Source organism: Mya arenaria, chromosome 12 (genome assembly GCF_026914265.1).
Source record: "Mya arenaria isolate MELC-2E11 chromosome 12, ASM2691426v1".
Taxonomy (NCBI): domain Eukaryota; kingdom Metazoa; phylum Mollusca; class Bivalvia; order Myida; family Myidae; genus Mya; species Mya arenaria.
The window spans coordinates 52,084,384-52,101,066 of NC_069133.1; the positions used below are offsets into that span (position 1 = coordinate 52,084,384).

Below are 16,683 nucleotides of genomic sequence, written 5' to 3' on the forward strand. Positions count from 1 at the left end.
TGAAAATATATTAAACAAATAACAGCCTTCAATATATTAAATTCTAAATGTTAACACAATAATTCTATGAGTATTAGCATAAAACAATAATACTGTTTCTGACACTTCAATTTAATGGACACTATACATGCACTAGTACTTAATAATTGAATTATAATTAATGTATATAATTGGCTTGCATCCTTAGTACATCCAAATAAATGCATGCAGTCAAATCAAAATCATACTGATGATATCATATTTAAGCCTTGACACAATTTAAGGCTTTCAGACATACATTTGCTTGCCTGATTTATATTTCAAATCTTTGACATTTTAAAAAGCAATGCTTAGGATTTATGTGTTAAATTGCGAAAGATACAGCTGTACAAGCATGACAAGCAAAATGTTACTGCAAAATTTGACGTCACCCTCATCCTAATGAGACTATCAATATTTAAACTGTGCTTTAAGTTTTTCACATACCTGGAATATTTCTAAAGAACATTATGTTTGAAAAGAACAACTATGAATTTGGGTCCAATTGTGTCCTAATTAAGAACTGTGGTTACTATCAGAACATGGGTAAAGTATTTGTTATAACTCCTGAAGAAATTGATGTGAAAATTCCTTTACATTCAAAGATACATAAAATATTTAATCATTTTTGGCATTCTTTTGACAATTAAAATTTAATTATACCAATTATTTCTGATTGCCCCAAATTGCCATTGCAACATTGATTATTTAAGAGCACATATTAACATGAAAATAAATAAATATAAATATGGAGGACTATTGCACAGCTGCAACAAAATTGGTGATACTTTCATGTCCCATCTGCAGATTGTCATCAATTGCTCTGTCTTGATAAGAACAACATTTTTATCACACAACTTTACACAAGATGTTGATGTCCAGTTATTGCAAATAGCTCAACAATGAGGCAGCTAGGGCGAGAAGTAGTCCGCTGTAGGTCCATGATGTCATACCGGAACCTTGAAATAGAATAGTTACATTCAGCTACATTTATGCTCACTAGGGTATTTGGCGAGTGCCTTTGTAATGACCTGCACCATTTGATTAGAATCACATCAACAATATATGCGTTGCATGAGGATCTGTGGACGACATTTTAATGTCACCTTCCGATGACCTTTCTCGATTCTGTCAGCCATTCATGGAAAGTGATGACAGAAGTTAGTTTCTTTCGATAGCAGGATACCTAATTTTTAAATTCCCATGAAAACGCTGCCATTTTTCATTTCTATCTTCTCAAGGACAACATGGCCACGCATTTGCCCATTCCAAGCATGACCAAAATCAATACCAGGAAACAACACATGACTACGACTTAAATGCTAAACAGAACATCCGCTGTAACAACTAATCTTGGTAACTGAATTTTAACAGCAATATTGGTTATCCAGTTTCAATATGCATTTTAATGGGTTGTCATCAGCAACTTCAGCAAGCAAGGAAGATCAAAGAAAGATATTGTTCTAAAGTCAGATTAACGTGCAATGTATAATTACTCTTTCCAAAAACATGAGGAGCTCAAAATTGTACATATATATTACCTACCACTTGAGCAAGCAATAGGCTAATTGCAAGAATTAAATACAATGTATCACATATTTATGGTCACAAACATGTTGCATCGTATACCATACAGGTCAGAAACTAGTAATATGTACGTTTGTTTACCAATTATAGTATTGCAAGGCATAATTTGTCTTATAACCAATAACGTAAAACCTTCATATATTTCCATATAACCTACCTGCAGTGACACCATATGCATATTTTTCACATATAAAGGCCAATTTCATGTTGCATTCTCGTTCATGATAAGCCCCTGCGAATGTGATCAGACCACAGTTGTCTCCCGGCTTGGTGCTGGGCTCTCCGGTCCAGTCCCTAGAGGAGGATGTGGGGGAGATCATTTAATAAGTTGTATGTATTCGGAAATCCTCGGCCATTTTTATCGAAAACATTTTTTCCAAGAAGTTCCGAATTAAGTTTTATTTTCTCTTGTTGTTTACTTGGTACGAGTCAATGTAACACCCAAGAATAAACTTCCTTTTAAATATAGTGCAGAATCAATTTAGAAAAAGAATATTACCTGCTTCGCAACATGCATTTAAATGCTAGAACAGTAATTTAGGCCTGAAAAATGTCTGTTTCGGGTAACCCAACCCTACCTATAAAAATGCGCCGACCCTAACTATTTTTCTCCGTCTCTGAGCAAAAAAAGTATTCGTTAGCGAATAGAGTGTTACGAAGGGCGGATAAATGCAGATTTTAATCAGAATTATTGTTTATATGATAAAACAAAGTCAGGCAATGGCAGTAATGTAGGAAAGACTGCCATGTGCAAGAACACACTCTGAACTTACGACAGATTTTGAAAAAAATAAATAATCAAAAATCAAAAAAAATAATCCTAACCTACCTAGAAATTTTGGGAAGGTTACCCTAAACAAACAATTATTTTTTTTGGCCTTACACAACATGTGCTGTTAATCTGATAAGTACAAATCTGCTGAATAAAAGTGCAGCTAATATATTGTACAAGAGTATGATTTTGACATGGGAGCACATTTTTAAATACTGTATTAACAATCTGATGAGTAATAAACCCATTAACAGCTTACACAAGGGTCTGGTCCAAGAGCGGTCCAGAATTGAACATCCAGTAGCCTTCAGTCTGTTTGTCCGAGAGAGAGGTCCACCAACCAATTACGTTGTCTGCATACTTTTGCTGTGTAACTTGCTGCTTGATGAAGTCCTTAAATGTTGTATAGATTCGTGTTATTATGCACTTTATATTATAAATATTCAGCGCGATACATTGTGTTGAGAAGTATTCTGCACCGTTCTGCGATTTGGTTTTTAGCTTGACTATTTGAAGAACAAGGAGACTTTAATATTACTCACTCCAGCGTATGCCTCAGGTTGAAATTTTAGGGCAAGTTGGCATTTTCTCTTATAACTCCAATACCTTTCATACAATTCACATAATACTTCGCACCGTGTTTCAGAACCATTACTAAATAAGGTTACATAGCTCCATAGTATCCGTAATATACATTCTGGCACCTGATTGATTTTAGGGTAAAGTTTTTGGGCACATTGTGTCCGGTTAAAGTTTAAGGGCAAGTTGGGATTATCACTTTTTACTTCTTTACCCTTCATTAAATTGACTTAATACTTCACATATATTTTTGTTATGGCAATCACATAAATAGGTAAGAAAAACATGGTTATTCGAATGACGTACGCCATTGATGGGGCGGTATGGTATGAGGGCAGCGTCAAGCTCACCTATGGTATCGCATACTTTAAGTTTAATTTGACATATACAAATTGGTATATATGGAGAGATTTTGAAGTCCTTTCATATGATTGGAGGCCCTAGGGGTCAAGGCCATGGTCACTGTTACTCAAAAAAGATAACCGTTTGGTACTGAATAACTTCAATTAGGGTTGACATATCGTGACTTAACTTGGTGTGCGCATGTAGAAAGAGTTTATGGTGATATTTTATGAGATTGCATTTGGGGCCCTTTGGTCAAGGTCAGTGTTGAAAACGCAGTTGAAACAGAAACTAACAACGAATGCTGATCATTAAAAACCTGATTTAATCTCATTGCGGTGTTTCTTGTTTACTCTTAATTTGACCTCTTTGTTGCTTTTGACAGGCACATATTACATCATTACATCATTGTTGTATTAATTTCAAAGACAAATCGTCATATAGATGGGCGCGCTGTCATTCAACAGTTCTTGTTGCACTATACAGTAAACAATGGAGTTAGCCAGCGTTAGCATGCGTATTGTCAATTTAAATGGGAACAATAGAAACTTTAAAGGAACTTTGCTCCAGTTATAAACATTACTTCCTAGTTACATTGAGCAAGTTATATACAAAAATAAATGTGTTTGAATGATGTTCCGTACGTGTTCCGCCTTGTTGTCCACTGAGAGGAGTGCCCCAATCTGGGTGCTGGACGGGGAGAATGTCTGACAGAAAGCTGCCGCCTCCTGCTGGATAAACATGGAAGAGGCCGAGCTGTATGGGGTGAACAAGTAACAGTTGCCGCCGTTGGACACCCAGCTACTGTTGGGACAAGAACCTGGAATAAAAAAAATGGTGAAATGCATAACAAAGTCCGTTCCTAGAGGGCGTATGTGCACAGGTGATGTAACAGTTACTGAGGTTGTCAATCTCAGATATAGCGGCTGCCTATCTGGCACAGGTGATGTTGTTACACTTACTGAGGTTGTCAATCTCACATATAGCCGCTGCCTGTTTGGAACAGGTGATGTTGTTACACTTACTGAGGTTGTCAATCTCACATATAGCGGCTGCCTATTTGGCACAGGTGATGTTGTTACACTTACTGAGGTTGTCAATCTCACCTATAGCGGCTGCCTGTTTGGAACATGTGATGTTGTTACACTTACTGAGGTTGTCAATCTCACCTATAGCGGCTGCCTGTTTGGCACAGGTGATGTTGTTACACTTACTGAGGTTGTCAATCTCACATATAGCGGCTGCCTGTTTGGCACAGGTGATTTTGTTTCACTTACTGAGGTTGTCAATCTCACATATAGCGGCTGCCTGTTTGGCACAGGTGATGTTGTTACACTTACTGAGGTTGTCAATCTCACATATAGCGGCTGCCTGTTTGGCACAGGTGATGTTGTTTCACTTACTGAGGTTGTCAATCTCACATATAGCGGCTGCCTGTTTGGCACAGGTGATGTTGTTACACTTACTGAGGTTGTCAATCTTACATATAACGGCTGCCTATTTGGCACAGGTGATGTTGTTACACTTACTGAGGTTGTCAATCTCAAATATAGCGGCTGCCTATTTGGCACAGGTGATCGTTGTTACACTAACTGAGGTTGTCAATCTCAGATATAGCGGCTGCCTGTTTGGCACAGATGATCGTTGTTACACTAACTGAGGTTGTCAATCTCTCATATAGCGGCTGCCTATTTGGCACAGGTGATGTTGTTACACTTACTGAGGTTGTCAATCTCACATATAGCGGCTGCCTATCTGGCACAGGTGATGTTGTTACACTTACTGAGGTTGTCAATCTCACATATAGCGGCTGCCTGTTTGGCACAGGTGATGTTGTTTCACTTACTGAGGTTGTCAATCTCACATATAGCGGCTGCCTGTTTGGCACAGGTGATGTTGTTACACTTACTGAGGTTGTCAATCTCACATATAGCGGCTGCCTGTTTGGCACAGGTGATGTTGTTTCACTTACTGAGGTTGTCAATCTCACATATAGCGGCTGCCTGTTTGGAACATCTGATGTTGTTACACTTACTGAGGTTGTCAATCTCACATATAGCGGCTGCCTGTTTGGCACAGGTGATGTCGTAACACCTACTGAGGTTGTCCATCTCACATATAGCGGCTGCCTGTTTGGCACAGGTGATGTCGTAACACCTACTGAGGTTGTCAATCTCACATATAGCGGCTGCCTGTTTGGAACATCTGATGTTGTTACACTTACTGAGGTTGTCAATCTCACATATAGCGGCTGCCTGTTTGGCACAGGTGATTTTGTTTCACTTACTGAGGTTGTCAATCTCACATATAGCGGCTGCCTGTTTGGAACATCTGATGTTGTTAAACTTACTGAAGTTGTCAATCTCACATATAGCGGGTGCCTATTTGGAACATCTGATGTTGTTACACTTACTGAGGTTGTCAATCTCACATATAGCGGCTGCCTGTTTGGAACATGTGATGTTGTTACACTTACTGAGGTTGTCAATCTCACATATAGCGGCTGCCTATTTGGCATAGGTGATGTTGTTTCACTTACTGAGGTTGTCAATCTCACATATAGCGGCTGCCTATTTGGCACAGGTGATGTTGTTACACTTACTGAGGTTGTCAATCTCACATATAGCGGCTGCCTATTTGGCACAGGTGATTTTGTGTCACTTACTGAGGTTGTCAATCTCACATATAGCGGCTGCCTGTTTGGCACAGGTGATGTTGTTTCACTTACTGAGGTTGTCAATCTCACATATAGCGGCTGCCTGTTTGGCACAGGTGATGTTGTTTCACTTACTGAGGTTGTCAATCTCACATATAGCGGCTGCCTGTTTGGAACATGTGATGTTGTTACACTAACTGAGGTTAGCAATCTTACATATAACGGCTGCCTGTTTGACACAGGTGTTGTTACATTAACTGAGGTTGTCAATCTTACATATAACGGCTGCCTGTTTGGAACATGTGATGTTGTTACACTTACTGAGGTTGTCAATCTCACATATAGCGGCTGCCTGTTTGGCACAGGTGATGTCGTAACACTTACTGAGGTTGTCCATCTCACATATAGCGGCTGCCTATCTGGCACAGGTGATGTCGTAACACTTACTGAGGTTGTCAATCTCACATATAGCGGGTGCCTGTCTGGCACAGGTGATGTTGTTTCACTTACTGAGGTTGTCAATCTTACTTATAGCGGGTGCCTATCTGGCACAGGTGATGTTGTTACACTTACTGAGGTTGTCAATCTCACATATAGCGGCTGCCTATCTGGCACAGGTGATGTCGTAACACTTACTGAGGTTGTCAATCTCACATATAGCGGGTGCCTGTCTGGCACAGGTGATGTTGTTTCACTTACTGAGGTTGTCAATCTTACTTATAGCGGGTGCCTGTCTGGCACAGGTGATGTTGTTTCACTTACTGAGGTTGTCAATCTCACATATAGCGGCTGCCTGTTTGGAACATGTGATGTTGTTACACTAACTGAGGTTAGCAATCTTACATATAACGGCTGCCTGTTTGACACAGGTGTTGTTACATTAACTGAGGTTGTCAATCTTACGTATAACGGTTGCCTATTTGGCACATGTGATGCCGTAACACTTACTGAGGTTGTCAATCTCACATATAGCGGCTGCCTATTTGGCACAGGTGATGTTGTTACACTTACTGAGGTTGTCAATCTTACATATAGCGGCTGCCTGTTTGGCACAGGTCATGTCGTTATACTGGCCGGTGGTAGTGATGAGAGCGCAGTCCTCATAGCCCTTGTAATCATTCGGCTCCTGGTTCCAATTACTGGAATCATGAGATAAAAGGAAACAACCATGAAAAGAGATTTTTTTATAGACTTTTATTTTAGCTTGTGTGTTTTTCGAACGATAATTTGTAGGTACCATCATCATGCTCTTGTCGTTGTCATCGCCGTCGGCTGCCAATGCGTCATACAAAAACGACTCGAAACAGTTTACTGTGTTCTCAAAACAGCTTAAATGAACACATGACGCTTAATTTCTTATCGCAAAATGCAGCATAAGGGTTAAAACTGTCGAATTATGTTCCTAAAGTAACTGTACGACCATCCTTCATATTTGCTTTTAATGTGTTTGTCTGTATTATCAATATGAAACGGTTAACAAAACAACAACTCCAACATTAAATAATTGAAAAATACACAAGTCTATCAATAAACGTGTGTATGAATAAATGCCGTTTCGATTTTCCGCATACAATTCAATTTAACTTACATATACGAAGCGTTGACGGGTGATCCATCAGCCCAAACATATGTGCCCTCCTTTTGAACGTCATTGAGGCCCGTCCAGAACCAATGATCGTTGTCTGGGTCTACCATCTGCCCGTTCAACCAAGACTGAAAACAGGATATGATATGTATAAGCTTGTTGATTGATTCATTTAGTATGTAAACACATACAAGTGCTGAGTAATTCTATCTAATACTTCTTACTTGGCTCGAAATTCAGGAATTGGAAAACGAGGAACTTCGGTTGGTGGAACGGGTAAGGCTATGCCTAAAGAAAACTCTACATTAAATGTATTGATACAAAGCACTTAAACATATGCATATATATTAAGAGATGTTTGAGTTTAAAGGATATTTTCTATCAATGGCCTATGCACAAACATCTAGAATATACTTACAACTTTGTCATACGAATCCACCTTGACGAGATCACCGCCGTATTGCTGACAGTAAGACCGGGCACCCTGCCAGGTGTTTGAAAGTTTGGTGGACATAAAGCCGTAACACAGCTTGCCTGCCCGAATCCATTGGCCACAGCCCAGGTTGTCGACTGTATCCGCTATTAAGACAAAAGCAAAGCGGCTGATAGTGGGATATTTGTAACTAAGAACAAAAGGTACAGTAAGTGTTTTTGATATGAGGATTTCGCAATTCCAGTCACCGTATATTGACACTAATTGCTGTTTTGTGTAAACGTTGTAGTCCATCTGTAAATAGTTCATATAGTATTAAAACAGTTATTTCAAAGTGTACGTTAAAGCTCTTACAACTATTTCATAGAGTAAGCACACCACCAACGATTTACTTACTGTTATACTGTGGTTTGTAGCAAACAAAGTTGGCATTGGATGTACAATCCCTGTCACTAAATTTGCCAGTCATCCTCAGAACTCCACAGTTTTCAATGCCTGCAACGTTATCCGGTTCAGACTGCCAATTGCTGAAACAGAAAGGCTTACACATTTTATTTAACTATCGACTGTTATATATATCTTTTTTCTCTCTTAACACAGTGTCGATATGACTTAAGGAGAGTCATGTGCCACTAATTTTAGTATCAAACTAGGTGTTATCGACTCTAAAATAAACAACATTGTTTGATGTTCCTGCATGCCCACTGGTTTGAACGCCGACTTTGCGATGAACAGTGTTTTTTTCATTATCTAAAGACACATAAATGGTCCTATTTGTTGCATTCTAACGATGCATACAAACATACCTTAAAATCAGAAGAAAAACGCATATGTATTCAGAAATATGTTTTATGCTTTACACAAGGTTTTGTTGAACTTGAGCCCCCGATGACCATCCCCATTGACCATTATTGTATTGCAGACCGATCCAGTAAACCTTCGTGTTTTGTGCCTGGTATGGAAGGTTCATGGTCAGGAAGTCCTGAAGTAGAATAAATGACATTCTGATAAGGTTTGGAAAATACTACATGGAAAGCAACTAGTTAAGACAGGAAATAGCAACTAATACTCTAACCTACTTTTATTACACACCAGTTTATAGTGAACATTAAAGAAATGAACAAACTCTTTACATTAGGCAGCCTGCTATTGCCATAGGTAGCAATAATGATAGATACGTCAGATAGGATTGCACCCAGAGAGCTTGAACACTACTTGTACTTTTTATTGTTATGAAGGAGATGAAAGTTGCCTTATTATAAGTGCCTCAACATGCAATACTACAACAACAACAACAACAACAACAAACATCATCAACAACAACAACAAGAAACAACAAATATCTTTATTGCACTCAGGTCATAGAAACATGACAACACAAGGACAAATAAGGTTGGACAGCAGTGTCATAAAGAGCTTAATGATATTTATACGAAGGATGACTTTCCTTCTCGAGTGGCGGAAATAAAACGGTTGTTTATTTTTTATGGTCGGATATGTATGAAATATGTTTCTTATCATGGAAAAGAGGGAGTTATTTTAAATACCCTTGCAGAATAAATTACGTCATACATGCTACGTTGGGAAGCAGTTTGTTTAAAATAAAGACTTAAATCAAAGATAACTTTTCTTTCACCATTCTAATTAAAACGAAGGGCAGTCTATGTCGCATAAAGAGCCCCGCCTTCGTTTTATTATCGAAGTTTGATAATGTGATTAGTTTCATTAAACACTTCGACAAATCTGTTTGCAAATAATGTTTTGACAGTGCTCCGTCAGACGGCCATATTGTGAAAAGGTTTGTCGAAGTGTTTTGAGAAACTAAAGTCTCAATCAAACTCTGGTGAAAGACCGAAGACGGGTCTCCATTAGTGGCGTAGACTGCGCTATAGATCGAAGACGGGTCTCCATTAGTGGCGTAGACTGCGCTATAGATCGAAGACGGGTCTCCATTAGTGGCGTAGACTGCGCTATAGATCGAAGACGGGTCTCCATTAGTGGCGTAGACTGCGCTATAGATCGAAGACGGGTCTCCATTAGTGGCGTAGACTGCGCTATAGATCGAAGACGGGTCTCCATTAGTGGCGTAGACTGCGCTATATTTCATTTAAATGGTGAAGAAATAGTGAAGTTATCTTTGTTTAAAGTCTTCATTCGAAGCAAAATATTGCCTTCCGACGTAGCATTTATGACAAAATTTATCACGTGGTATACACACACTGTAGCAGACAGGTCCCCTTTTGGTGAAAGAATGCACATTTCTGGTCGCAACTTCATTGTCCCCATCCTTCGTTACTTAAATAAATTAGATTTGTTTTCGAACATTTGCCCATCCTTATACCTACGTACCACGTCGGTCTGTGTAGATATCTCTAGCAGGGCCGCCCCCTGCTGTTGTTGAGAGCACCAGGTCTTGGCATCTTGCCAGGTTTTCAGCTGGGAGGGGTCGGTTGTGTTGGCAATCCAGTAGCAAGCAGTGTCAGTGCTCAGCCAGCCAAGAGCACAACCCCCGGCTGAAACATTTTTTTGATGATATTTTATACATTTGCTTTTGTTTTAGAGCATTATTTTGGTACATTGAACATGCTTCTTATGCTTTAATATGTTCTTAAATAAAAGAAGCCTCCATACCGTTGAGCAAAATATCTACTAATATTGTCTGTATGGTAGTTACATTGTATAGGTACGATCAGTCAAACATGGTAACCAGAATACGGTTCTATTAACATGTTTATGTTCCGGTAGATATATAACGTTACTTACTGGTTGCGACCTTACAAACGAACCCCTCTCTGGCCTGGCACGTGAGGTCAGCTAGTTTTCCCTGGACATTCACACTCCCACATGTTGACTGTCCATCGTTTGCTGGAGATTGGTTCCATTGACTGTTTAATGTTAATTAAATTATTTATGTTCCTGCTTACAGTACTTTGATTTCAACAAATAAATACTGCTTTCGGTACTTTGGTTTAAATATATATGAAGATTTTTTTTATTAAAATAACATTAACTGTTTGTCGTTTACAGGATTACTTAATATACATACATGCACATGTTTCACTGAGGCTGTAGCGTTCAGTAATTGTAAATAACAACAAGTTTTGTTTTAACAGAATTTGGTTTAAAAATACAGCATATTGACTTTATCGGATATATTCAAACTATTTGTATAAGAACAATACCCAAACAGTAGCAGCAACAATACCATACACGACAACACTTAAACTAGTATGTACACTATCTACCTTTGACCTCTAGCCGTAACCTTGGTCTTTGACTTTCAGTTCAGACGGACGAAGCTAGCATGCACAGACGCACATACATACACGAAACCGCCATTGTTACAACTATGTCTCGCTCAGCGCAAGCTGGCTCGAAAATAATGGTCCAAAATCGAATAGAAAAAAATCTGAGAATTTACTAACATTAATGACATGTCGGCCATCTGGTACATTCCCCATTTCCATACGCTGGTACCCAGCTTTGTAATTGGATTGGTGGGATTATCATTCAGGTCCGTCCACACACCGGAAGTAGGGTACGTGCTTTTCAACTGGTTTGTGACCCACGTCTGGAGTTTGAAATACATGTAAACGTTAAGATATGTTTCCGAAAGTTTGTCTAATCTTGTTATCGGGTCCAGGCTGGCTTTCAATTATTTGGACCGATTTAGATGTGCTGGCACCAAACTAGCGGTCCCTTGTCATGGCCTTTCAGTTTTTGAAAACGTAGACTGCTAAATGCAAATTTTGACGTATATTAAGAGGGGAAAATTGACATAAAAGTAAGATTCAATAGGCACACTTTTGGTTGGTTGTTGTTCTTTTATTTTAAGGAATAAAGGCAAAATGATGTGCAGTCTAGAGCCTTTTGTCTTGCGGAAGCTACGCCACTGAATTTTAATGTCTGCTATTTCTTACACAACTGGCAGAATTCCGTTAAAGCTTAAAAAGTTATTAAAGTTTCCTAGAAAATGATTTTTAGAATTACAAAAAAACAACTTAAATCAATTAGTGGACACTGTATTTAGATCAGGGCTGTGCAGCCTGAATATACTAACAATTTCATCCTGTCCAAACAGCCTGAGAAGCGATGAGCCCTGATTGCTACACTCAGAGGCTGCAGATGTCTGGGACACGGCCCTTGTCGTTGTGAACTTGTAGCAGCTCGTCTTAAACGGTGACCAGCCGTCATCACACACAGTGCCAGCAGCTGATAAGCCCACGCCTATAGGAAAAAAATAAATGGTTACTTTCAATTATGATAACTGTAAAATGTTAATGATTACTGTAAAATGTGAATGATTACTTTAAAATGTTAATTATTACAGTGAACTGTTCCGGATTTTTGAGAACTGTTCACCATTCCTGTGAACTGTTCATGATTACTGTGAACTGTTAATGGTTATAGTGAAATGATCATGATTACTGTGAACTGTTCACTATTACTCTGAACTGTTCATGTTTACTATGAACTGTTCACGATTCCTGTGAACTGTTCGTGATTACTGTGAACTGTTCACGATTATTGTGAACTGTTCATGTTTGCAGTGAAATGATCATGATCACTGTGAACTGTTCACCATTACTCTTAACTGTTCATAATTACAATGAACTGTTCACGATTCCTGTGAACTGATCATGATTACTGTGAACTGTTCACGATTACTGTGAACTGTTCACCATTACTCTGAACTGTTAATAATTACTGTGAACTTGTCATGATTACTGTAAACTGTTCACGATTACTGTGAACTGTTAACTGTAAAGATGATAATGTAAATGATTGCTTAATCATATTAATGAATATTGTTTGATACTTATGATGAAAATGTGAATAAAAGCTTAACATTGTTAACGATTAGTGTGTAAGTTAAATGATAACTATGGCATGTAGAAATAACATGTTAATGATAACAGTAAAATTTATTTTTTGAAAAAAATATATTTTACTGTTATCATTAACATGTTTTCATGTTTTTTCATTGTAGTATTGTTAATATTGTTAATAACTTGCAATGAATATGTTTTATTGTGTTTGTTTTCGGGAACAAACTTTGTTAGGGTATATCGTGTTTGGGTGGATGTATTGTAGCGTGTTTTGATGGTTCTGCTGTATAGTGTTTGTTTGGTTGGATGTATTGTATGGTGTTTGGATGTATGTATTGTGTGGTGTTTGGTTGAATGTATTGTATCGTGTTTAGAATGACGTATTGTATGGTGTTTGGGTGGATGTATTGTATGGTGTTTGGGTGGATGTATTGTATCGTGTTTGGTTGGATGTATTGTATCGTGTTTGGTTGGATGTATTGTATCGTGTTTGGGTGGATGTATTGTATCGTGTTTGATGGGATGTATTGTATCGTGTTTGGGTGGATGTATCCTATTGTGTTTAGGTGGATGTATTGTATTTTGTTTGGGTGGATGTATTGTGTTTTGTTTGGGTGGATGTGTTGTATCGTATTTATGTGGATGTATTGTGTTTTGTTTGGGTAGATGTATTGTATCGTGTTTGGGTGGATGTATTGTATTGTGTTTATGTGGATGTATTGTGTTTTGTTTGGGTGGATGTATTGTATTGTGTTAATGTGGATGTATTGTGTTTTGTTTGGGTGGATGTATCGAATCTTGTTTAGGTGGGTGTATCGTATCTTGTTAAGGTGGATGTATCGAATCTTGTTTGGGTGGATGTATCGTATCTTATTTGGGTGGATGTATCGAATCTTGTTTGGGTGGATGTATCGTATCTTATTTGGGTGGATGTATCGAATCTTGTTTGGGTGGATGTATCGAATCTTGTTTGGATGAATGTATCGTATCTTGTTTGGGTGGATGTATCGTATCTTGTTTGGGTGGATGTATCGTATCTTGTTTGGGTGGATGTATCGTATCTTGTTTGGGTGGATGTATCGAATCTTGTTTGGGTGGATGTATCGTATCTTGTTTGGGTGGATGTATCGAATCTTGTTTGGGTGGATGTATCGTATCTTGTTTGGGTGGATGTATCGAATCTTGTTTAGGTGGGTGTATCGTATCTTGTTTGGGTGGATGTATCGTATCTTGTTTAGGTGGATGTATCGTATCTTGTTTGGGTGGATGTATCGTATCGTGTTTGGGTGGATGTATCGTATCGTGTTTGGGTGGATGTATCGTATCGTGTTTGGGTGGATGTATTGTATCGTGTTTGGGTGGATGTATCGTATCGTGTTTGGGTGGATGTATCGTATCGTGTTTGGGTGGATGTATCGTATCGTGTTTGGGTGGATGTATCGTATCGTGTTTGGGTGGATGTATCGTATCGTGTTTGGGTGGATGTATCGTATCGTGTTTGGAAGATCTACTGTGTGGTAAATTATAATAGCAGAGAACCATCATTTGGTCGACCTTTTGAAAAAAAATGTTACCAAGGTGCATAAGTTATGAAGTTTTATGATATTTTTCATTAAAACTAGAAAACATTATTGCCGAAATATTATGCAATACTGTTTTGTAGCAACAGCAAGATAATAAATGTCATACGAAGGACAACACGTTCTGATCTGATGTACAGCGACTATTCAACATACTAGATTATGATTACAATGTATTAGTTACATAAATTGTCACTTATCTTAAGTATAGATACATATCACAGATAACCTATTTGTCTACCTTTGGTAAGATAATATGGCATACATTGCTTATATAGTTAAAGGATTGAACAGTGTAAATTAGAGTACAGTTGATATAGCTTAGTGATGTGAATTTTATCACTATAATATTTCAAAATATTTTAGCTTAAGACTCGTTAAAATGATAGTTTTGTCTTTATTAAATATTCTTGTTTAGAAAGAGAAAGTTGATAAAATCATACTATTTTAAAAGTATTGTCCGCCAATCTTTAAGCATATGACTATAGGATCCAAACTCTAAACAATAACTTATCTTTGTGAAAAGTGAAAGATATACTAGCAGAAACTCAAACATCTGATTTTTATCTTAAATTCCAATCACAATTCTATCAAAACAAGGGCATGTTTCAAAGGAACTCGTTCACGTGGTGTAAAATACACTTTGTTATGACGATATGTGTGGTAAATCTTAAGGGTTATTGAAACTACTACATTCCAACTCGGTTTTCGTCAAACTATTATTCAGAATTTTTCGATGAGAAATCCGGCTTAAAAATATTAAATCACTAAATTATAATGTCAACCTATTGCGTCAAACATACGCAAAGTTTGGATGAACAACAACAACAACAACAACAACAACAACAACAACAACACATGTTTGATACTTTGAAAATGTCAATGGAAATGCAATTCTTCTCACCGACATAGTGGCGAATGTACTAGACGGTCGATGCGTTATAATAGTACGTTCTTTAACCTTTTTTATTATGGTTATGAAGTTTTCGAAGGACAATACTATGAGATGTCAAGGTAACCCGAGTTTTTCTACCGCTTTTTCTCTTGGCAAGAGATGAAGACAAACAAGCGCTGTCAAAACCTTGATGATATTCCCCAAAACTTTGGCGCAGGATGTTATTTATTGTTAAGTACACATTATATTCTAAAAAATTCTATATGGGTCGGTATAAAATATCGGCGCTATGGGACCAGCTCAATTTGACAAATCCCCGCTTCCAAAGCATATTTGCTTCGCAATTATTTCTCTAGTTTGACCCGCCAACTCGTGGTCTTCGGCAACAGCATCCAGATTGGTTAGCGCACTCGGGATCGACTCCCAACCTGGGCGCATGTGAGTTTAGTTTGTGGTCACTAAGCCGGACAAGTGGGTTTTCTCCGGGTACTCCAGTTTCAGCCACAACACAATACCACACTCTCGCGTAACATCGTGTCAACGAGAGTGATTGATATAATGTTGTAATAACTTGTTTCACAATCGTTGTAAAACAAATAAGTTTAAACTAAACAGGTCAAAAAGGTGTGTAGATAGATCATCAACAGTAATAGTCACGACATCCACAACCCGAGGTATTGAGATTGTTCACGCGTACTTTTGCGCAAGTGTTTACTATTAATCACAAGGGTTGCGGGGATTATACAGTGTTGTCAAGGACAACGTTCAATAAATAACAGGCGGCATAAATAAAACAAATAACTTGTGAACTATTTGCATGGTCATTATAGAACGGTTACACCCTTTCTACTTGTTACCGTTCCGATAATGAAGTTGATGTGTTGACGAAAACAAAGAAGACGCGCTCAAACATGGTGCACGGAGAAGATGTTCTACTGTCAAGGGGACGCATGGACTGAAATACTGCTGAAAACATCATTGTCATTAACATTTACTTACATGCTGCTAGAATAGTTATTCCAATGAGGTAGTAATGATCCATTGTCGAAGGACTTTAAATAACAATTAAATTTCCTATACCAACAATATGATACATGCAGAATTAATTTGATTGAAGAAGGGGAGTATCAGATGATATCATATCATCCAGTGTATACCAGTGTTCGTCTGTACGTACCGCTTTGAGGTAATCTGACATTTGTGATAACTAATGCAGATAATGTAGATAATTGATTCAAGTACTGAGTCCAATTCAGATAACATTTTGCACATTTAATTGATAACAGACTCGGTTTCCCATAAACCTCAGTGCCTTTTAAAATGAAATAATTATAGAAAAAACAACAACAAAGAAATACGTATTTAACTTTTAACTATGATAGTGTCTTTTATGATGTCCGTTGAATT

At 38.0% G+C, this 16,683-nt stretch overlaps 1 protein-coding gene across 2 annotated transcripts; it reads right to left on the minus strand.

The window, feature by feature from the left end:
• Positions 1-8: 8 nt before the first annotated feature.
• Positions 9-16,428, minus strand: LOC128211478 (C-type mannose receptor 2-like). Of its 2 annotated transcripts, XM_052916306.1 has the most exons (15): positions 16,276-16,428; positions 12,033-12,199; positions 11,398-11,543; positions 10,736-10,857; positions 10,322-10,485; positions 8,833-8,954; positions 8,369-8,499; positions 7,958-8,118; positions 7,543-7,667; positions 6,984-7,093; positions 4,450-4,467; positions 3,943-4,118; positions 2,637-2,770; positions 1,763-1,899; positions 9-977 (listed from the first exon to the last, which is right to left on the minus strand). In XM_052916306.1, exons 1-15 carry the CDS (start codon positions 16,316-16,318, stop codon positions 901-903), a joined length of 1,833 nt encoding a protein of 610 aa, XP_052772266.1. In that variant the 5' UTR covers positions 16,319-16,428; the 3' UTR covers positions 9-900. The 2 variants fall into 2 exon arrangements, with proteins under 2 accessions (XP_052772266.1, XP_052772265.1); XM_052916305.1 differs by lacking the exon at positions 4,450-4,467 and having other exon boundaries at positions 6,966-7,093.
• Positions 16,429-16,683: the final 255 nt, after the last annotated feature.

Coding starts and splice junctions, on each gene's coding strand:
- LOC128211478 (XM_052916306.1), bottom strand. CDS start 16,318: ATGGATCATTACTACCTCATTGGAATAACTATTCTAGCAGCAT. Junction 8,955..10,321: donor TATCTACACAGACCGACGTG/GTACGTAGGTAT, acceptor ATTCTACTTCAG/GACTTCCTGACCATGAACCT. Junction 978..1,762: donor TGCATATGGTGTCACTGCAG/GTAGGTTATATG, acceptor TTCTATTTCAAG/GTTCCGGTATGACATCATGG.